This window comes from Aethalodelphis obliquidens, unplaced genomic scaffold (genome assembly GCF_003676395.1).
Source record: "Aethalodelphis obliquidens isolate GAN/ISIS:26980383/991018 unplaced genomic scaffold, ASM367639v1 scaffold84, whole genome shotgun sequence".
NCBI classification, from domain to species: Eukaryota; Metazoa; Chordata; class Mammalia; order Artiodactyla; family Delphinidae; genus Aethalodelphis; species Aethalodelphis obliquidens.
This window is the reverse complement of record NW_020838028.1, coordinates 1997161-2021638: the sequence shown is the minus strand read 5'-3', so window position 1 is coordinate 2021638 and position 24478 is coordinate 1997161. Positions and strand designations below refer to the sequence as shown.

The window sequence follows — 24478 nt, the reverse complement described above, 5'->3', positions numbered from 1 at the left end:
TGGATGGACCTAGAGTACATCATACAGAGTGAAGCAAGCCAGAAAGAGAAAAACAAATATCGTATATTAACGTATATATGTGGAATCTAGAAAAATGGTACAGATGAACCTACTTACAGGGCAGGAATAGAGACGCAGATGTAGAGAATAGACATGTGGACACAGAGGGGGAAGGGGAGGGTGGGATGAATTGGGAGATTAGGTTTGACATAAATACACTACCGTGTGTAAAACAGATAGCTAGTGGGAACTTGCTGTATAGCCCAGGGAGCTCAGTTCGGTGCTCTGTGATGACCTAGATGGGTGGGATGGGGGGTGGGAGGGAGGTCCAAGAGAGGGGATATAGGTATACATATAGCTGATTCACTTCATTGTATAGCAGAAACTAACACAACATTGTAAATCAATTTTACTCCAATAAAAATAATAATAATAATAATAAAGAGGAAGGCTTATGTTTGTGTTTTAAAAAGTAAAACACAGAAATTATATTCCACTGAAATTAAGTTCTTGTAAATTATAACACTGATGCTACTGGGGAAATTTACATAGGAAAATGATACTGTTTCCTTCCCCTCATATGTAACAGTGAAACACACACACACACATACACACACACACACAGAACATCATGGATCTGTATAACTATTAGCTTCTCCCACTTTCAGCACATGTGAAAATCTGAACTATCTAAACAAGTCAGCTAATGATTATTATATTTATTGTAAATATTATTTATCCTTTATAAAATATTTTTTGCAAAACTTTTCAGAAGCACATTTCCTGAAATATTTCTAGTGACCGTTTTTAAATTTATGCATGTGGATATTGTATATTGCATTTATATGAAATGCCCAGAATAAGCAAATACATAGGAACAGAAGGTAGATTAGCGGTTGCCAGGGGTTGGGGGGGGGCAGAATGATTCTTAACGGTTATGGGGTATCTTTGTGGCATAATGAAAATGTCCTGGAATTAGGTAGTGATGCTGGTTGAACAACCTTACAAATATACTAAAATATACTGAATTGTATACTTTTTTAATGGGTAAATTACATAGTATATATATGTATATGCTATATATATATATATATATAGTATATAAATTATACTCAATAAACACTTACGTCATTTCTTTTCTGCATAAAAAAATTTGTGCATGAGACACATTCCCAAATAATCTCTAATAATGTTTACCATATGAACTAAATACTTATTTCTCGTAGGAAAAAAAAAATCTATGGGTGTTTACTGAAAATATCATGCTAGCCCTCGTAAAATGTTGAATTCATCAGAATCAGAGGTTCAAATACTCGAAATACAACCAACCATAGGACACAAATCCTTTATATTCCAACGGCACTCATATCACTGAATATGACCAGAAAGACAAAGTCACTTAATCCTTATTATTTTTTAACCGTATGAAACGGAAGACTCGAATGAATTATTTTGACACTTCTCCAGTGATGCTATGGTCCCCTCACTGATCACTTATTTGCAGCTTTCACTATTTTATGTATGAGATACAGTCGCTTTCCAATCATTAACACCGAAGTCTGCCAGAAGCACTTTGTATTAATGAATTTCAAAATATTTTACCATTTTATGAAGTCTAACTACATGCTTTCTGGGAAGATTTCAAGCACAGTCTGACTGAATAGGCAGCTTACTGCCGGTAACAGAGACAAATGGTAAAAGCAGACCTGAAATTCACAACTTCTGACTAATCCATCTATCATGATGGTCCATTATTCCAATCAGCCTGTCTCTAATAAAATCAACATCACTTAATGTAAATGTGCATGTAAATATTCACAGGTAACAATGCAGAAGTATCAGTGGAAAGGATGAAAGAAATAAAAGCCAAAAGTATGATTCCTGCTACTGTTGTGTAATGAATATAAGTCCTACAGAGGGCCCTTCTTCCTCCTACCTCCAAGCATCTACAAAGAAAACTACAGAATATCGTCCCAAGCTTTTCATTATTAATACAAGTTCAAGGAAGAACTCAGTTTACCCCTCACCAAGGAAATTAGCTGGTGACATGTGTGAGAACGACTGCATTCAACCTTTCCTGGTTCAGTCAAATCTACTTGACTAGGCTAACACACTCTCATGAAATGGATTGGCTTCAAGGTAAAGTTTAACAAAATTAAATATACACGAGCTCCTGAGGGAATTAAATCAATGGACTACAAAGCGACTTCCTGAGTTTTCTCTGATAACTTGTCACTCTCGCCAGAAGGAGCACCCTGCACACTGCGTAGGCAAGAGTAAGGTATGGCGGTAGTAACGGACACCAGTGAGCATAAAAACCCTAGGAAAAGCAGCTGTTACTTTTGTTTTCCTCTCCTTCCCTCTCCCTTGCCCTCCCCCCTTTCTGTCTTGTGTGCGTGCGCGTGCATGCGTGTGTATGCTTATACTGCACTTACACAGCCCTATATAGTCTGCAAACTTTATAACAACCCAGTTTTCATATATGTTACTATTGCATGGTAAAAAAAAAAAAAATAGTAGCTAAATTTTAAATGCTACTTTTAACATGGACTTAAGGCAATCTTTTAAAGTGTAAGTAACAGAGATGCGATGATTTATGTTATTAAATAAATGATTTAGAACCCATTTGCGGATAGCTATCGATTCAAAGAGCATTACCAGACATCAGAAGTGAACTGCATACAACAGCTGCTAAAAGGCAGATGGCTTCCTCATTCAGTGGCATGAGCCTCTTTTATTAATTGAGATCATGGCCCTGCCCTGTCCACACTGGACAATCCTATAACAATGTGCACTTCTGTGGTTCGGACTAATAGAGTTTTGTATCTTCTGCTGTTGAAGGTCACTTGTATCTTGGATTTTCTTGTTTATCTTGACTGAGTGTGGACTATTCTCAACCTAGTTGAGAGGTATTTGTATCAAGCAGTGTTAATGAGAGAAGTGCCTTCCACTAAGTTTCTTACATATCTTTGCCACTACTGTCACTGTACAGAATAGATTCCTCCAAGAAAAACTTCCTTGCTAAAATACAAGTATAGCACTTTTAAGTGGAAAAGAACTGCTCAACCAAAATAGAGAAGGTATTTCCATCATTTCTAAAAGCTATTTAGCTTACCCAGAATAAACCAATGATGGGTGAATATTTACTAATACAAAGCTTTATTTTTGCCAAAAAAGTATTCATCATAAAAGTTATGCTCACGTTTGCATTCCTTACAGCACTTGCCATCCACGTATGCAAGAGCCGACTTGAGGGGGCAGTCAGGATTTGGGCAAATCAGAGTTTCACACTGGATGGTTCCATTCTGAGAAGAAAACAGTATTTTAAAGAATTTCCAAGTTGCAGCTTGGTAGCTTTCAAGTATTGTTTAATATATTTCTTAAATTTCAAACTCTTCATGTAAAATGTCATAAATACCACTATTCTCTTTGGTTATTATACAGCAAATCCCATAACACAGTAAAACCCACAGTAATATAAATTGGGTCATAACACAGATGGTGATTGGCTCCACCTTCTGTCCAGCAACTGAGCTAGAGTTCTCACCTCCTGTTGTGAAGTGGATGAGGACAGGTGTGGAGGGAAGGGCACCTGCTGACAGAGAAACAGCAGGCTGAGGGTCAGCCTGGGGCACTCGTGTCTCCCCAGATGACTCACAAAATGAGCATCAACAAACGAGGAGATTTTTGGAATAGCTGCTGCCGTGCTGGAGACCCAGTCTCAGGATGCAGAAATCTTCCCAAGGATATTTAAGCTTGGACAGGCCACCACCATGAATTGATGCTGACAATCATCACAAGAGGTGGCAAAGGGGACCTCAAGGAATTTGATTCCCGAAGGTCACCCAGAGCTCCCAGGTAGGTTAGCTGCTTTTCTAGCCGTTTTATTGACTTCACATACCACATCTTGTATTTTACTCAATTTGATTTTTGGCACCCATTTAACAAGTTGGGAAGGTTTTACTGTATTTGTAAAATGCTATGACTTTAATAGGAATATATGTTCCTGAATAGAAATCATACAAAGCAGGCACACACAGACACACCTGTACGGTTATTTCACAGCTAACTTTGACCTTCTTACATCATGATCTCCCACTTTTGAATAAACCGGATGAACTTGGGAAAAAAATTTTTTAGACCTCTGACTTCTTTCCAGTCAACCAGTTTTAACAGGTAATTCATATGGAATTTAAAAGTTCAAAACTAAACTCCTTTTGAACTTGTCTTTGAAAATGAACTTACGTGTTTGAAATAATAATGCACTAAATATTCTACTTAATTAGTGAGCAATTAGAGAACTCAAACTTATTTATACTCTATAATTTGTATTCCGCTGTATTAGTAAACTTTTAAAGATTATTTAAACTCCATTATTTGTTTGCACAGCCCAATCTGGACACAGTATTTCCTGTTGCACTTAATTTAGTTTTATCAAAATGCATTAATAAAACATGAGGGGAAAATCCCTGGAAAAGTTAAGGATAACAGGATAGAATCCTTTGGGAATCGCTTTACTGACCCAATTTAAGCTGTTAACTTCATGTGCGGACCAGTAAACTTAAAACTTTATAGCATTCTGAAACCGTAATCATCTTTATAGGCTAGAAAGTGTCTTTAATAAGGCAACACACAGTCCTTTAGATTTGACCGGGTTTGCTGCCACTTCAGTGTTGTGTTTTGAGGAAATGGGTCCCAAAATTTTCATGATGACATTGTTTTAATAAATTTTTAAAGGGTGGGGACATCTGAGTTCCCTCAGTCTGAACTCCAGCAAAAGCCATACCAGGCATGTGCAGTTCTTACAGCCGTCTGTCCACGACTCGAGTTCTCGGTAGGTGGTTCCTTTCATGGTGCAAGTCCTTTCACAATAGCACTGGTCCAATCTATTCATTCGCTGTTCGGCTCGAGACAGCTGTGGCACAAAGGAAGGGGTTCATATTGTTCACCATTCCAGCAATGCAGAAAGGCAAAATACTCCAACAGGCATCTGACTGTTTTTCAGATGAATAGCTGTAAGGATGGCTGTGCCCATCAACTATTTATTATAAATATACATAAACCTTTATTTTTTTCATTTTATTCTTTTCCATTGTGATTTATTACGGGATATTGAATATAGTTCCCTGTGCTATATGGTAGGCCCTTATTGTTTATCCACTCTCTATATAATGGTTTGCATCTGCTAATCCCAAACTCCCAATCCATCCCTCCCTCACCCACCTCTCCCTTGGCAACCACAAGTCTGTTCTCTACGTGTGTGAGTCTTTTTCTGTTTCATAGGTAAGTTCATTTGTGTCATATTTTAGATTCTACATATAAGTGATATCGTATGGTAACTGTCTTTCTCTTTCTGACTTACTGAATTAGTGTGATAATCTCTAGGTCCGCCCATGTTGCTGCAAATGACTTAAGACTTTAATTTAAAAGAAAGGATTTTTTCCCCTCTTCTTTTTGTAGTAAACTTGCCCCCTGCCTTTGGGGGAAAAAAGCAGGATTTATAGGACGGAAAAGAAGGCTAAGTCAAAATAGCATCATCCACGATGCAGAGAAGCATTTTCCATTTTTAAAAATGTCTAATTTCATGACTATGTTTGCTCGAGTGCAAACATAAATTTTAGAATATATATTGGGTCAGAAACAAATCATTGCTATACAACACAACTTCCAGGTCATAAGTAACTGCTATGCAACAAGACAACAGCCTGGTGAAACTATAGGTAAACTTGATACAGGCTTAAGACAGCCAACATTCCTACAACTGTAACATAGTGGTAGAAAGATTTTGTGGGACCATTTCCTTGACATAATTCTAGTGCTCATATTCTTTACAATGTCCTCTTGCCTCCTTCCTTGCAAAGAAAAACTAAATAGTAATAAACACTAAATTAAACAATAAATCCTATTGTCGTAATAAGCAGTGTCGTAATCTGCCTCATTCTTGATTTACTGAATCGTTTGTTATACAGATGGCTAGGGTCTGAATATTTATAAGCCCCTTTCTTGAGCAGGGATTTCGGTTCAGTCCTGGTACACAGTAGGGTATGAGAAAAGTCTCAAAGGTGAACAACTGTGGTTATAAAAGGAATTGTAAGGAACCGCAAGGATTTGTGAGCTCCCCCAGACTCTATTTCCAAGGAGCTTTTACCTTGGCTGATGTTTTGGCTAAAATGTCCTGCAGCTCCATGATTTTCTGCACGAGTCCATGAAAGTCATTGCAAGTTGGACAGGCTAGAATTACAAACACCACGTTGGTCAAGTTATATTTATAAGGAGTTCAATCTGGTCAAGTCTATGCTGACAACGAATATAGAAAAACTCTAATTTCAAACTGACATTTTGGACAAAACTAAGCAAGAAGCATACTTTTCATTACACGGTGTGAGAACTAATGGACTTACTGCGATTAAGATCTGGGCACTGAGCAATAAATCCTTGGGGCATGACAAGTAATTGCACGTCTTGCAGTATACCCTGTGTGAGAAAAATTTTGAAAAAGACGTATTACTTTCACCTACCCAAATTATGTTCAACAGTCAAGTTCAGGAAGGGAAACATTACAGGATAGACTCACCAAAATCCCTGAATAAAATCTTTTTGAATACATTGCTTTGACTTCAAACCAAAGGGAAAGAAAAACATCAGGCAGGCAAAATAGATGATTACCCACGTACTTTCTTATTGATAATATTTTTAAAGCCTTAAGAGTAAATGTCAAGATATAATTAAGAGACAATAGTATGTGTCTGGGGAAGTTATTTTTAGTTAGCCACTGAAGAAAGGCTTGAAAATGACCTTTAAAAATCAACCTGAAAATCACTTTGGGTTTCAACAACAGTGAAACTGATACCCATTTTAAGTTAACTGCAATCATCAAAAAGAAAACAAGAGAAAAGCTAAGTCATAAGAGCAATGCTTATTCTAGCATTTCTTGTTTCTCGGTTGGATATTTTAAAGTGAATTTCTCAATTTAAAAAGGACAAGAGATTTATTAAACAGCTACAGCAAGACTTAGTGATGAGTCCTTAGGAGTACAGAAAGTTTAGCCTAAAATTTTTTAAAATGCCAACTGGAAATGACCCATTTTACACAGAAGGTCACATCACATGTTTACATGTGAAATTTACATGCATCCTTTGTCATTAAGATATAATTAGCTTCCAGCTTACAAGGCTCTTAAAGCAATGGCCAAATGGTAGCTCAGAAACGACCTCATCAGACACACTCCAGAGTCCCTTTCATTCACCACCCCCTCTCTTCCTTCAACATCTTTATATATTTTCTTTAAGTAATATTTCACTTTATCCCTTTTGGAAAATGGAAATAGAACATTTAATGACAGAGGTGACATACCAACATATTATTAAGACAATTTTGAATGTACCTACAAAGATTTACCAGTCAAATCCTGGACTATGAATCTTCTACATATTTAATCTGATTAATAGCATGGTACAAAAACAGTGTCAGTGTAAATGATAAATATTTAAGTATACTATGTGGCAACTGCTGGATCTGCTGTTTGCTTGGGGTTTGGATCAGGGAAGCAACTTGTATGCAACAAAATCCTATCACTTGGTAGCAGCAACATGAAAGCAAAGCTACCATGTAGAGTTCTATAGTTTGTGTACTGCCCAAATCTAGTGAGCACCATTTACAGTCTACAGTAAAAATGACGGCCCCTAGAGTAGGACACATAACTGACGTGTGAGGTTTCTGACGCCCCATCTGGGCTCCGTGGGGAAGAGTGCCATGATTGAATAGAGGAGAGACTCAGCACCTATAGCAAAAACTTGCTATCCCTTATGTGGGAAAAGAGCACTGATTTTTCAGGACTCACGAGCATGGGATCAATTCCCCATGACTGGCTTTGGATAAGTTGTTTAAACTCTCTGAACAAGTTTATGCATATGTAAAAGAGATTTTAAAAGAATTTTAAAGGCCCTGCACCAAGGCTAGCAAGACTAGGATTCGATGAAGTAACACATTCAAAGCACCTGGTTTCCAGGTAGCAGTTTAAGTAAGTTTTAAAAATACCTTTCAGGGAATACAAACCTTTCTTAGAACACAATGTTAAAGTTACTGGTACCTACTCTAGCTAGAAATCCCTGAGTTAGACACATCACCTATCATTGTTTCATTTAACGACCATTTGCCGATCCTCTTCTGTATGACAGGCAGTGTCGGAGTCATTGGAGGGGAAATGATTACACTATGGGCTTGTAATCAAGCAATTTTCTGAACTTTATTTCCTCAACCTTAAAATACTGAAAGTTAAACGGTATGTCTTTTAGATCCTGTGATGCAATTCCATGGAGTGTGTCTCTAAACAGACAATAAGAAAAAGATATAAATTATAACTGCTTTCTAGTTTTGATAGATTTGCGCATATATATATATATATTCCTTTCTCACTTTCAGAAGTACGAAGAGACCATGAATAATGAATATTGAAAAGTTTTAATTCTCTATTATTAACACCCCAATAAAAGTCTCATCAAAGGTTATATTTCAAAGGTAGAGAGTTTATTTGTTTATTAACATTTTAGATTTTTATTGTTTTGAATGCCTGATTTCAAGAAGATGTTAACTCTGCCGTGATTGGGCCTTATGATCATCTCTGTTATGTTTAAAGTTCAAACTCATTCAGGAAAAAAAGAGAAAATAGTGCTGACCAGCTAAATTAAACACCAGTGTAAAAAAAACTAAAACAGAAATAGACACAAATAGAAAAAAACTATACACATCAAATTATTTTGCTTTACACCATAAAAAGCAAAACGTACTTTTCCAAATTCATTAAAAAGCATTTCTATTTACACTTTATGCTCAGACCTTAGTCAGAAGATACCTTAAAATATCCGTGTGCATTATTTCTCTGTCCCAGCCAAAATGATGTGCCCACAGGCAAGTCTGTGGAAGGCTTTTCCACCACTCTTTCATATATTCTGCAAAGAAGCACCAGGTAAGTAATGTGCATTAACCGTCATTTCTTAGAATCTTCCGTTACCTGAACTGAGAACATTTCACTTACTTATTGCAGTCGACGTGTAAAATCAAGTGGGAGGCACTGATGGCTAAGGAGAGCTTGTGCCACTTATCATCAGCCAAAATGTAAGGAAACACTTCTGTGTGAGGATGGTGGCTGCCGGAGGAGTGGTAGTGCAGTCTGACTTCATTCCGATGGCCGCTGCTTTCCAATTCCAGGTACCTGCACAGAGAAGAAGAATCACACGAGGCCCATTGAAAATAAAGCTCAAAAATGAGGTACATGACCTCTGTCTCCAGAAAGATGGAATAGACATAATTTTCCTATTCCTCCCAATAAGTACAACTAAACAGGATATTATAAAACAAACAATAAGAAGAGTCTGAAAGATGGAGAAAATTTTTTAAAAAGGCAAGGGCACTCAGGGCCCGAGTAACAACAGAATGGTGAGTGAAGAGGGTTTTCTTTTTGCCTCATATATGCCACTCTTGGAGGTGGAGAAACCAGCAACCTGGAAATACCAATGGATGCAGACAAAACAATTCCCCTCAAAAGCCTGCTCACTCTAGCTAAAGTACCTAAAAAGGAGAAGCCCAGAAAGACAAAAACTTTTAGAGAACAACCACTCTATTCCAGCCAAGCACCACAGGAAACACTGTGATTCCATCCCCTAACATGTCAGCAAAAGCTAAGTGGGGAGCCTAGATTTCCACTCTCTTGAGGCAGAAATCAGGTACCCAACGCCTCTGCCAGGTGGTGCCAACAAAGGCCAAGTAGAGAGCCAAGAACTGTAACCCTGTCAGCCAGTGATAAGACGAACCATGGCATCAGTGGAGACCATGTTCCATCCCTAGTAACAAAGCACACTGGCTTCTCAGAGGAGGCCTAGTGGAGAGTCAGAACTTTCACCATCACCCTGCAGTAATGACACCATCCCTACCAGAGTGTTTGGTAGAGACCATGTGGGCAGTTGGAACTTCCACCCCCTCACCCAGAAATAATAAAAGTTTTCACTTAATTGTCAACTGAAGGCCTAGTAGGGAACCTGGATTTCCAGTTCCACCTGGAAATAACAAGATGACACCCCCTCATCCTCTGCCAGTACATTGTCACAGAAAGTCACATAAAATATGGAGTTTAATGAGATCCAAGTCTCAGAACATCATACAAATATATCCATGTTTCAATCCAAGTCTCAAAACATTATACAAAAATACCCAGGTTTCAACCCAAAATCAAACAGCATACCAAGAATCAGAAAGATCTCAAATATAATGCAAAAAGACAACCAATAGATATCAACATCACAAGATGACAGAGATGTAAAAATTACCTGACACAGATTTTAAAGAAGCATTGATTAAAATGAGCAATTACAAACATATTTGAACAAACTTGAAACAAATGAAAAAAAGTTAGAGGCTGAGATTGGTTCAAGATGGCGGACTACAAGGATGTGCTCTCCCTCTTGCGAGAGCACTGGAATCACAACTAACTGCTATACAATCATCGACAGGAAGACACTGGAACTCATCAACAAAGATACCCCACATCCAAAGACAAAGGAGAAGCCACAGTGAGATGGCAGGAGGGGCGCAAGCACAACAAAATCAAATCCCATAACGGCTAGACAGGTGACTCACAGACTGGAGAGCACATACCACAGAAGTCCACCCACTGGAATGAAGGTTCTGAGCCCCACGTCAGGCTTCCCAACCCGGGGGTCCAGCAACGGGAGGAGGAATTATGAGAGAATCAGACTTTGAAGGATAGCAGGATTTGATTTCAGGACTTCGAGAGGACTGGTGAAAACACAGACTCCACTCTTGGAGGACACACACAAAGTAGTGTGCACATCAGGACCCAGGGTAAGGAGCAGTGACCCCACAGGAGACTGAACCAGACCTACCTGCTAGTGTTGGAGGGTCTACTGCAGAGGCGGGGGGGTGGCTGTGGCTCACCACGAGGACAAGGACACTGGCAGCAGAAGTTCTGGGAAGTATGGCTTGGCGTGAGCCCTCCCAGAGTCTGCTATTACCACCACCAAAGAGCCCGGGTAGGCTCCAGTGTTGGGTTGCCTCAGGCCAAACAACCAACAGGGAGGGAACTCAGCCCCACCCATCAGCAGACAGGCAGATTAAAGTTTTACTGAACTCTGCCACCAGAGCAACACCCAGCTCTACCTACCACCAGTCCCTCCCATTGGGAAGCTTGCACAAGCCTCTTAGGTAGCCTCATCATCCAGAGGGCAGACAGCAGAATTAAGAACTACAATTCTGCAGCCTGTAGAACAAAAACCACATTCACAGAATGATAGACAAGATGAAAAGGCAGAGGGCTATGTACCAGATGAAGGAACAAGATAAAACCACAGGAAAACAACTAAATGAAGTAGAGATAGGCAACCTTCCAGAAAAAGAATTCAGAATAATGACAGTGAAGATGATCCAGGGCCTCAGAAAAAGAATGGAGGCAAAGGTCGAGAAGATGCAAGAAATGTTTAACAGGGCTTCCCTGGTGGCGCAGTGGTTGAGAGTCCGCCTGCCAATGCAGGGGACACGGGTTCGTGCCCCAGTCTGGGAAGATCCCACATGCCATGGAGCAGCTGGGCCTGTGAGCCATGGCCGCTGAGCCTGCGCGTCCGGAGCCTGTGCTCCGCAACGGGAGAGGCCACAGCAGTGAGAGGCCCGCCAACCGCAAAAAAAAAAAAAAAAAAGAAATGTTTAACAAAGACCTAAAAGAATTAAAGAACAAACAAACAGAGATAAACAATACAGTAACTGAAATGAAAAACACACTAGAAGGAATCAATAGCAGAATAACTGAGGCAGAAGAACAGATAAGTGACCTGGAAGACAGAATGGTGGAATTCACTGCTGCAGAACAGAATAAAGAAAAAAGACTGAAAAGAAATGAAGACAGCCTAAGAGACCCCTGGGAAACCATTAAATGCAACAACATTCGCATTACAGGGGTCCAGGGGGAGAATAGAGAGAGAAAGGACCAGAGAAAATATTTGAAGTGATTATAGTCAAAAACTTCCCTAACATGGGAAAGGAAATAGTTACCCAGGTCCAGGAAACACAGAGAGTCCCAGGCAGAATAAACCCAAGGAGAAACACAGTGAGACACACAGTAATCAAACTGACAAAAATTAAAGAAAAATAAAAATTATTGATAGCAACAAGGGAAAATGACAAATATCATACTAGAGAACGCCCATAAGGTTAATAGCTGATTTCTCAGCAGAAGCTCTACAAGCCACAAGGGAGTGGCATGATATATTTAAAGTGATGAAAGGGAAAAACGTACAACCAATATTACTCTACCCAACAAGTATCTCTTTCAGAGTTGATGGAGAAATCAAAATCTTTACACACAAGCAAAAGCAAAGAGAATTCAGCACCAACAAACCAGCTCTACAACAAATGCTAAAGGAACTTCTCTAACTGGGAAACACAAGAGAAGAAAAGGACCTACAAAACCAAACCCATAACAATTAAGAAAATGGTAATAGGAGCACACATATCAATAATTACATTAAATGTGAGTAGATTAAATGCTCCAAACAAAAGACACAACTTGCTGAATGGATACAAAAACAAGACCCACATATATGCTGTCTACAAGAGACGCACTTCAGACCTAGGGACACATACAGACTGAAAGTGAGGGGATGGAAAAAGATATTCCATGCAAATACAAATCAAAATAAATCTGGAGTAGCAGTACTCATATCAGATAAAGGAGACTTTAACATAAAGAATGTTACAAGATACAAGGGAGGACACACATAATGAAAACGGGATCAATCCAAAAAGAAGATATAACAATTATAAATATATATACACCCAACATAGGAGCACCTCAACACATAAGGCAACTGCTAACAGCTATAAAGAGGAAGTCGAAAGTAACACAGTAATAGTGAGGGACTATAACACCTCACTTACAACAATGGACAGATCATCCAAACAGAAAATTAATAAGAAAACACAAGCCTTAAATGACACAATAGACAAGATAGATTTAATTGATATTTATAAGACATTGCATCCAAAAACAGCAGATTACACTTTCTTCTCAAGTGCCCATGGAACATTCTCCAGGATAGATCACATCTTGGGTCACAAATCAAGACTTAGTAAATTTAAGAAAATTGAAATCATATCAAGCATCTTTTCTGACCACAATGCTATTAGATTAGAAATCAGTTACAGGGAAAAAAATGTAAAAAAACACAGACACATGGAGGTTATTTTATACGTTACTAAATAACCAAGAGGTCACTGAAGAAATCAAAGAGGAAATTAAAAAATAACTTGAGACACATGACACTGAACACAAGACAATCCAAAACCTATGGGATGCAGCAAAAGCAGTTCTAAGAGGGAAGTTTCTAGCACTACAATCCTACCTGAAGAAACAAGAAAAATCTCAAATAAACAATCTAACCTTACACCTAAAGATACTAGAGAAAGAAGAACAAACAAAACACAAAGTTAGTAGAAGGAAAGAAATCATAAAGATCAGATCAGAAATAAATGAAATAGAAACAAAGAACACAATAGCAAAGATCAATAAAACTAGAAGCTGGTTCTTTGAGAAGATAAACAAACTTGATAAACCATTAGCCAGACTCATCAAGAAAAAGAGGGAGAGGCCTCAGATCAAGAAAATTGGAAATGAAAAAGGAGAAGTTACAACAGACACTGCAGAAATACAAAGCATCCTAAGAGACTACTACAAGCAACTCTATGCCAATAAAATGGACAACCTGGAAGAAATGGACAAATTCTTAGAAAGGTATAACCTTCCAAGACTGAACCAGAAAGAAATAGAAAATATGAACAGACCAATCACAAGTAATGAAATTGAAACTGTGATTAAAAATCTTCCAACAAACAAAAGTGCAGGACTAGATGGCTTCACAGGTGAATTCTATCAAACATTTAGAGAAGAGGAAACACCTATCCTTCTCAAACTCTTCCAAAAAAGTGCAGAGGAAGGAATATTCCCAAACTCATTCTATGAGGCTACCATCACCCTGATACCAAAACCAGACAAAGATACTACAAAAAAAGAAAATTACAGACCAATATCACTTACGAATGTAGATGCAAAAATCCTCAACAAAATACCAGCAAACAGAATCCAACAAAACATTGAAAGGATCATACACCATGATCAACTGGGATTTATCCCAGGGATGCAAGGATTCTTCAGTATACACAAATCAATCAACGTGATACACCATATTAACAAATTGAAGAATAAAAACCATATGATCATCTCAATAGATGCAGAAAAAGCTTTTGACAAAACTCAATGCCCATTTATGATAAAAACTCTCCAGAATGTGGGCATAGAGGGAACCTACCTGAATATACTAAAGGCCGTATATGACAAACCCACAGCAAACATCATTCTCAATGGTGAAAAACTGAAAGCATTTCCTCTAAGATCAGGAACAAGACAGGACGTCTACTCTCGCCACTATTATTCAACATAGTTTTGGAAGTCCTAGCCATGGCAATCAGAGACGAAAAAGAAATAAATGGAATACAAATTGAAAAAGAAGAAGTAAAACTGTCACTGTTTGCAGATGACATACTATACATAGAGAATCCTAAAGATGCCACGAGAGAAGTACTAGAGCTAAGCAATGAATTTGGTAAAGATGCAGGATACAAAATTAATGCACAGTCATCTCTTGCTTTCCAACACACTAACAACAAAAGATCAGAAAGAGAAATTGAGGAAACACTCCCAATTACCATTGCAACAGAATAAAATACGTAGGAATAAACCTACCTAGGGAGACAAAAGACCTGTATGAAGAAAACTATAAGACCCTGATGAAAGAAATCAAAGATGACACAAACAGATGGAGAGATATAGCATGTTCTTGGTTTGGAAGAATCAATATTGTGAAGATGACTATACTACCCAAAGCAATCTACAGATTCAATGCAATCCCTATCAAATTACCAATGGCATTTTTTACAGAACTAGAACCAAAAAATCTAAAAATATGTATGGAAACACAAAGGACCCTGAACATCCAAAGCAGTCTTGAGGGAAAAAAAGGGAATCAGACCCCCTGACTTCAGACTATACTACAAAGCCACAGTAGCCAAGACAATATGATACTGGCACAAAAACAGAAATATAGGGCTTCCCTGGTGGCACAGTGGTTGAGAATCCGCCTGCCGATGCAGGGGACAAGGGTTTGTGTCCCAGTCCGGGAATATCCCACATGCTGTGGAGCGGCTGGGCCCGTGAGCCATGGCCGCTGAGGCTGCGCGTCCGGAGTCTGTGCTCCGCAACAGGAGAGGCCACGACAGTGAGAGGCCCACATACAGCAAAAAAAAAAAACAAAAAACAAAAAAACAGAAATATAGATCAATGGAACAGGATAGAAAGCCCAGAGATAAACCCACACACCTATGGTCAACTAATCTATGACAAAGGAGGCAAGAATATACAATGGAGAAAAGACAGTCTCTTCAATAAGTGGTGCTGGGAAAACTGGACAGCTACATGGAAAAGAATGAAATTAGAACACTCCCTAACACCATACACAAAAATAAACTCAAAATGGATTAGAGACCTAAATGTAAGACCAGAAACTATAAAACTCTTAGACGAAAACATAGGAAGAATACTCTTTGACATAAATCACAGCAAGATCTTCTTTGATCCACCTCCTAGAGTAATGGAAATAAAAATAAACAAATGGGACCTAATTAAACTTAAAACCTTTTGCACAGCAAAGGAAACAAGACGAAAGGACCACCCTCAGAATGGGAGAAAATATTTGCAAACAAATAAACAAAGGATTAATCTCCAAAACATATAAACAGCTCATGCAGCTCAACATTAAAATAAGAAACAACCCAATCAGAAAATGGGCAGAAGACCTAAATAGATATTTCTCCAAAGAAGTCATACAAATGGCCAAAAAGCACATGAACAGCTGCTCAACATTACTAATTATTAGAGAAATGCAAATCAAAACTACAATGAGGTATCACCTCACACCAGTCAGAATGGGCATCATCAGAAAATCTACAAGCAACAAATGCTGGAGAGGGTGTGGAGAAAAGGGAGCCCTCTTGCACTGTTGGTGGGAAGGTAAATTGATACAGCCACTATGGAGAACAGTAGGGAGGTTCCTTAAAAAACTAAAATAGAATTACCTTATGATCCAGCAATCCCACTGTTGGGAATATACCCAGAGAAAACCATAATTCAAAGACACATCCACCCCAATGTTCATTGCAGCACTATTTACAATAGCCAAGACATGGAAGCAACCTAAATGTCTATCAACAGATGAATGGATAAAGAAGATGTGGTACATATATAGAATGGAATATTACTCAGCCATAAAATTGAACGAAATTGGGTCATTTGTAGAGACGTGGATGGATCTAGAGACTGTCATACAGAGTGAAGTAAGTCAGAAAGAGAAAAACCAATACTGTATATTAATGCATATATGTGGAAGCTAGACAAATGGTACAGATGAACCGGTTTGCAGGGCAGAAATAGAGACACAGATGTAGAGAACAAATGTGTGGACACCAAGGGGAGAAAGTGGCTGTGGCGTGGGGCAGGGGGGGTGATGAATTTGGAGATTGGGATTGACATATATACACTAATATGTATAAAATGGATAACTAATAAGAACCTGCTGTATAAAAAAATAAATAAAATTAAAAAATTAAAAAACAAGTTAGAAAGCCTCAGCAAAGAAATAGAAGGACCAGATAAATAAAGAAGAACCAAATGGCAATTTTAAAACTGAAAAATACAATAATTGGAATAAAAAGCTCAACAGCAAAATGGAGGGGACCAAAAAAGAGTCAGTTAACTAGAAGACAGAACAAAAATTATCCAATCTGAGCAGCAGAGACAAAACAGACTGAAAAAAAATGAACAGTCTCAGAGCCCTGGGAGATTATAACAAAAGTTCTAACATTTTCATAATCAGAGCCCATAAAAGAGGAAAAAGAGGGTGAACTAAAAAAGTACTTGAAGAAATAATGGCTGTAAACTCCCCAAATCTGGTCAGAGACATAAACTCACAGATTCAAGAATCTGTGCAAACCTCAAACAAGATAAACTCGAAGGAATACTGATCATAACGAAACTTCTGAAAACTAAGAATAAAGAAAAAAATATTGAAAGCAGTGAGAAAAAAATTGACACATTATGTATAGGAAAAAACAATTAGAATGGTAGTGAATTCCCCAGAAGATGCAATGAAAGCCAGAAGGAAGTGGAAAAATATTTTTGATGTGACGAAAGAAAAAGCTGTCAGGCCAGAATCCTATACCCAGTGAAACTATCCTTCAGAGTTGAAGAAATCAAGGCATTCTCAAATTAAGAAAAACAAGGATAATTTGAACAAAGTTTTAAACTTAGATATGTTATGTTTGAAGTACCTAATGAGCATTCAAGAGGACATGTAGGGAGGTCAGCTAGATCTACCAGGCTGAGATGGAGAGAGGTCCATTATGGAAATAGGACTTGGGAGTCATAGACATAGAGATTGTATTGAAAGCCATGAAGGCATAGGGATTACCCAGGGAATTATTATAGATGAAATGACACATTAACATTTTGAGGAGGAACTAGCAAATGAAACCAAAGGCCAATGAGAGCAGAGGAGAAAAAAAGTGACAGTGGTGTCACTCACTAAAAAAAAATCTGATAAAATACCAACTATCCACTCATAGGGGAATTATACATCCATGTTCTGGAACACTATGCCACTCTCTGAAAGCATGAAGTTCTGACGTGAAATAATGCCATCGTTAATTACCAATATGAATTAAACTTAAAAAAAGCTCTGCAGAATCCCATTTAGTTTGAGAAAACTGTGTGTGTGTGTGTGTGTGTGTTTACAGAAAAAATGATCAAGAAGGATATATGTCAAAATGTTAACAGTAGTTACCTCAGGGGAGTACAATTTGGGGGAAAGGATGCAACAACCTTCTCAAATATTTTTATAACCTTGAATTTTCTCCATTAATTATGTATTACTTCTTTAATATAATACATACATACACACATATATAGTAAAATTCTATTTTAAGATAAAAAATAAACTAAGTAATCCAGAATATAAATCATGTGTAAACTTATTAAGCATAAATAAAACACCAAGTTGTTTGGTCTTTGATCCAGAAGATACCAATCAGAGAGTCCCTTCTATCTTATTATTTGATAACAAGTATTCATTATTTAATCAACTAGTGAGTTCTATAATGATAGAGAGATATTTGCATTTTAAAAAAATAACATCAGCAAACACATCACCCCATTGCTATATACCTTCAGTTCTTCTACCACATGGAGGCAAGAACCCTACCACTGCTGTCAGTCTGGTCTCTTCCTCTAGATATTACTGTCACCTGTACTGAATTCCTAAATTTGAGGCACCAGAATTATCCTTAATAGCACGGAGGCTGACACTATGCTGCACAAACAAGAACAACCCTTCAGTAGTTAAATATTTTACCAAAAATTACATTTTTATCAGCATCATTCGCTCAGTTTTTTTTTAATGAAATAGATATGTAATACACAAAAAACATCTAGTGAAAAGAAAAATAAATAATGATGTAAAACACTTAGAAGTGTGCCTAGCATGTGGTGAGTATTCAATAAATATTATTCATTTCCTGAACTCCACCTGTCCCCCATTGGATGGCATCTAAGTGGGAGGTGGCCTCCCCTCACCTATCCCCCCACCCCAAGGCTCAGCAGATCAGTGTGGTTAAACTTACCCAAGCCCTAAAGCCTGACCTCCGCTTCACACATCCTGGTAGCCCTCCCGGTAGCAGTAAGCTACTTCATCTCTCTGTGCCTCATCTGGTTACCCAACTATAAAACAAAGATACAAATTGCACTTGCCCCAAAGGACTTCCGTGAGGATTGGAATGAGTTAATTTAAGAAAGCACTCAGAACACTGTTGGGCACGCCCAAAACACGTTAGATATTTTCTCCATTTCAAAAAGCAAAGGTCAAATCCTCCGTCTTCCTCCCCGCAGTACAGCCAGGGACAGGTCCATGACACATGTTAGCAATCTGACACTCTTCCTTTGGACTGGGTATCTGGATGAAGCACAGCAAGGAAGAGAGGGAGGAGGGACCCCTACATTGTGATAGGGCAGCAGCATCCCAGTCTGCTATATTAAGGTCACTCTGCATCTTGCTTCCTGTTGCTGACCTGCCAGGGCACTTTTGATTATTGCCTCCTCCAAATTCTGGTGCCTCAGCCTCCCATCAGTACAGTAAGCTACCCTGCCTGTCCACCACCCCCGAAGTCACCTTACAAGCAAGAACCCTAACTAATACATTACAGTTGTGACCATGGGGAAAATATATAATTGGAATAAAATGTATCAACATTTTTAAAAGCAACTGAGTGACAGAACTATGTATGAAGTTTAACCTTCTTTGTATTGTCCTTTATTTTCCCTTTTATGTTTAATGAGCATTTACTACCTTAAATTGAAATCACATTTTAAATCCCAAGAATATAATTTGTCACACTTCAACACATCATGTCGCCCTGATTTGTTATTCACAATCTTGAGAAGTAACTAAAATCAGAAATAAAGTTCACCCTTTATAATAATTTATGCCCTTGTTAATCAAATATCCTTTGCAATGACAGAAATATAAACTAAGACTAGGCTTTGAAGAAATAGGCAACAGTGGTAGGACATCATTCATTTTAACAACCTCCTTCATAACTCAAGATCAAATGATAAAAATAAGGTCATGTCTCATCCGCCAAAAGGTTGCACACAACATGAAATGAGAATTTTTCTGCTGCCTTAAATTAAACCTAAATAGAAAAATGATCAGATCACCTCAGAACATTAAGCTACAACCCAGTTGTAAATCAGTCACTTGAAGAAAAGCCACAGGCACTTCTAGTGCCAACTATATCATTAGTGTGGTTCATGGATGGTACAACTGCAAAGGAGTTATGTGCACAGGCTTTGGAATTGAAAACCAGCTCTGCCTCTCACTACCGTCTATGACCTGACCTCTCACTGCCTCAGTTTCCTCATCTGTAAAATAAGGATTCAACGGGATAAGCCATATAAAGCCTGGCATCTGAAACACAGGAAGCACTCAATAAATGGTAACTATTTTAATTATTTGTCAATAGTCCCAATTAGGCATCATTTATAAAGTCCAGCTTTTTATAGCCAATTCTGTGAATAACAAGCAATTTGAACACATTTTTTTGAAATTTTTTTGAGACAAAATTCTCATAACATAAAACTTACTGTTTTAAAGCATACAATTCAGTGTGCTGAATACATTTTTAATTGAAATAATGCAGAAACCAGGAGGCATAACTTGCAGATAAAAACAGAAGATTAATCCACTCTCATAGAAACTAAGTGGACAGCACTGGTATTATGGGGGCTCTAGTGTAACCAGTAAAATATGAAACATGAAGTCCAGTGGTAGGGCCAAATTTACTGTAAGTTAGGCTGCTGCGTTCACTTATTAGAAAGAAAATGGCTGTTTCACCTCGCCTCTTCCAATGATTCCCTCAAGTATTGAGGGAGATGGCAGAGTGGGGAGTAAAAGGTGTACTTTTTGGCATCCTTCATTAGAATCATATTGATTCTATTTTTATTAGTTTTTAACAGTATTTGGTCATCAGCAAGCCAGTATAATGCAGCAATTTAAAAGACCTCAGAGTCTTAATCCTGTCTCCATAGTTCACAACTGGACAAGTTAAAAATCTTCTCCAAGCCTCAGTTTCCTTCCCTATCAAATAAGGGTAATAAGAGTTGTGAACTTATATGGTTGTTTTGTAAATGAAATAACTTATAAGGACTCACTTTACACAGTTCCTGAGAAAGAGTAAGCACTCCAAACACATCATGATTATGATTTATATTTCCTATGACATATTTATGCATGTTATTTAAACATCAGCAAATTTTCAGGGCTGATTTTAACTTAAACATGAATATCAGACAGAAAGTAATTTAGTGAGAAGCTACCCAAATAATGATGTTTGCATCTTATCTATGATATTCCCATCAAATGGTCATCCAGTTTGTTTGAATTCATCTGGTGACCAATAATTCATGACTTCCTAAGGCCAATCATTTCATTTTTATAAAACCAAAACCTTGCTTATATTAAAACATAAAGGGAAGATGGATTTTTAAACTATGATTTATTTGTTCATTTATTCCAGCTAATATTTACTATGGGAACTGAGAATATGGCAATGAATAAGGCCAAACAACGGTGAAGCCTGGAGATCCTCAATAATAAACTCATTATTAACTGAAAAATGTTTAGCCATTTCAAAACTAATAATAATACGACTATAAAAATCTTACTGCAAGAAGAGGAATGTAGCTAGATCAGTGAGGGTAACAAAGCTGCTTCAGGAATAATATAGCTAGGAAGCAAAATTACATCACCAAAGGGAAAGAGCAGTAGCAAATGGAAGTTTCATGACTGAAGCCTTGGCATCATACATGACGGCTTGAATAACAATCTCTCCATCTTATTACCCCACATAACTGAGTTTACAATAAAATAAAAGGGAAAGTGGCCATTCATGAAATGGAGGTAATTTATTACTAGCATGACACAAAAAACTCTAAGAAACAACCCTTTGAGCTATGAACCTGGAGGGGAGGAGAATTTAGTGGCATCATGAGTACTTTTTAAATATCACTTTGCGAACGGTCTTACACAAGGATGGAGAAAGAACAGATATGATAAAGCACTGGTAATAAGTGGGTACTCACTCCACAGCACAGGGTATGCACGAAAGTCGAGTTGAAATGTTGCTGGATAAAGGGTAGCACCTACTGAATGCTATGTCCTCTCATAACCTCCATTCACTTAGTTGTGACGGAGACCAAGCAAGTGGAAATGAGTGAAAGACTGAAGAGAAAGGGTTCAAAGAAGAGGCAGACTCAAAGAAGATGAGTCTTCCCTACTTTATCAAGAATGAACCCAGGAACACACTGTTGTAAGGTTGAGGAAGATCAACTAGGGAATACGGATTGCTGTGATGATCTGAAAATGCACATATGCAAGTTCGTAGAAAATCTGGCTTACAGATTTGACAAGGGGTTCACAGATCCCATGAGGTCCATTCATGGTCTCCAAGCTAAGCATTCCTGCCTTGTGGGAAGACCAAGCAGAATATGGCTACTTGTGAAAGATCTGACAACTTGGTTTTATATTGTATACAATTTTTCTGATATAAAATAATTGGTTATAATAATACAAAAATTCAGAAAATTCACAAAACATGAAGACGATAAGTAAGATCACTAATGGTCCTGCTGGCAAGAGGTGATCAATATAATATTTTTGCATGTATCCTTTGCAGTCTTCTTCACTTAACCATATACTGTGAACATCTTTCCAAGTCAATAAAAGTAAAGCCACATCCTTTGTAATGGAAGCATGGTATTTCATAGTATAGCTGTGCCGTGATCTAGTTAATACCCAATTTCCTATTACTGTTTCTGATTTTTCTTTTTTTTTTTTTTTTTGGCCGTGCCATGCGGCTTGCAGGATTTCAGTTCCCTGACCAGAGATCGAACCCAGGCCACGGCAGTGAAAGCACTGAGTCCTAACCACTGGACCGCCAGGGAATTCCCCAGTTTTTCATTCTTAATAAAAATATTTCAATACATGTTTCTTTGTGCACCTGCACAATTTCCTTCTTGGAATAAATTATTATAACTAAACTGCTGATTCAAATGGCATACACATTTCAAAGGGACTTCTTATATTCATTCACTACTCACTCATTTATTCATTCAACAAATATTTTCTGAATGTCTATTTGTGCTAGGCTCTGTTCTAGGTTCTGGGGATACAGAAGAGAACCAAAGAGATAAAAATACCAGTTCTCCTTGAATTTATATTAAAATAAAGTAAATTAATAAAATATATCAAATAAACAGGTTACATGGTGAAAAAATCTATGAAGAAAATTAAAAGGAGGCTAAGGAGTATGGTAAGATGATATCTAAAACAGGATGTTCAAAGAAAGCCTTATTGAAGAAGTGACATGTAGTGAAACCCTGAAGAAAAGCAATGAACCTGAGGCAGGAGCCTGCCTGGCAAATTCAAGGAATATCACTGAAGCCTGTGTGGCTACAGTGGAATGAGGAAGGGTCAGAATAGGAGGAAATTAGGTCAAAAAGCATCAGAAAGCACAGAGGCAGACCATTTAGGGACTAAGGGTCTAAAAAATAACTTTGGCTGCTGTAGGTAGAAAGCTATGGGAGGGTTTTTTGAACAGAGTTTTAATATAATCATTTTGGCTGCAGTGTCGGAAATAAACTGTACGAAGGGTGGGAGATTACAAGGGTTAAATCAAGGAGATGAGTTGCTAGAGGTACCTTGGACCAGGGAAGGTGGTGAAAAGATTTTCTTAGGATTAAATGTGCAGTGTGAGAGAAATCAAGAAACCCTTCAGGGTTTTTAGCCTGCACAACTAGAAGAAAGCAGTTACCATTTACTGAGATGGGGAACACTGAATGAAGAGCAAGTTTAAGGAAGAGGATGATGAGTTTGACTTCTGACATGCACAGTTTGATATTCCAACTTATGCAAGTGAAGATGCAGGTGAGCTGTTGGATATACAAGTCTGGAGTCCAAGGGCAAAGGTCAAGATAAGAGAAAAAATTAATAATCCATTGTTTCATAGAGATGGGATTTAAAGCCCTTAGTATGGGATCACTCAGGAATTAAGTGAACATGGGGAAGAAGTCTGGGCATCAAGCCTTAGAACAGTCCTACATCCAGATGTCAGGGGTGTGAGGAGGAAGGAGCCAGGAGACCGAGGAATAAAACCAGGAAAGTGGGAGCTCAAGAAAAGAGTTTGGAAGGATGGAGTAATCAAAGTCCAATAGGATGAGGACTCAGAATTAGAGAATGGACTTTGCAAGATGGACATGAGTGGAAGCCTTGACAAGTACATTTTCAGTGAAGCAGAGAGAGTAGGGTCCAATAAAGAGTGAGAGGAGGGGAAATGGAGACAACCAAAGGGAAACAGAGAAACAGCAGTTGAATAGGTAAGGTCAATAGAGGGTTTTACATTTGGCTTGCTTTTCAGACTATAAATATTATAGCATATTTATGTGCTTATGGAAATATCCGATAGAGAAAGTACAAAGTAATAGTGCAAAAGAAGAAGTGAATTCTTGAAGCAACGCCCTGAGAGGAAATGCAATTTCAAACGCAGTTTGGAGTGCTGGCCTTTGTTAGGGTTATGGACACTAAACCTACAAAGAAGGATAGTTGTAATTAAAATCCTCCAACAAACATTACTCCAGTCTCAGATGACTAGATCAGTGAACTCTTTTGAATACTTCAAGGAGAAAGTAACAGCAATCTTTCACAAAGTCTTCTAGATTACCAAAAAGGGAACACATCCTAACATATTCTATGAGGCA

General features: G+C 38.0%; 1 protein-coding gene across 2 annotated transcripts in view; it reads right to left on the bottom strand.

The window, feature by feature from the left end:
* The window catches only part of NELL2 (neural EGFL like 2), a 378516-nt gene that overhangs the window by 279798 nt on the left and 74240 nt on the right, over positions 1-24478 (bottom strand). For both annotated transcript variants that reach the window (XM_027093487.1, XM_027093488.1), the window contains 6 exons: positions 9035-9211; positions 8852-8948; positions 6402-6474; positions 6149-6231; positions 4787-4915; positions 3203-3305 (listed from right to left, as the gene is read on the bottom strand). In XM_027093487.1, coding sequence (XP_026949288.1) covers positions 3203-3305; positions 4787-4915; positions 6149-6231; positions 6402-6474; positions 8852-8948; positions 9035-9211 — 662 coding nt within the window. The remainder of the gene's footprint in view (positions 1-3202; positions 3306-4786; positions 4916-6148; positions 6232-6401; positions 6475-8851; positions 8949-9034; positions 9212-24478) is intronic.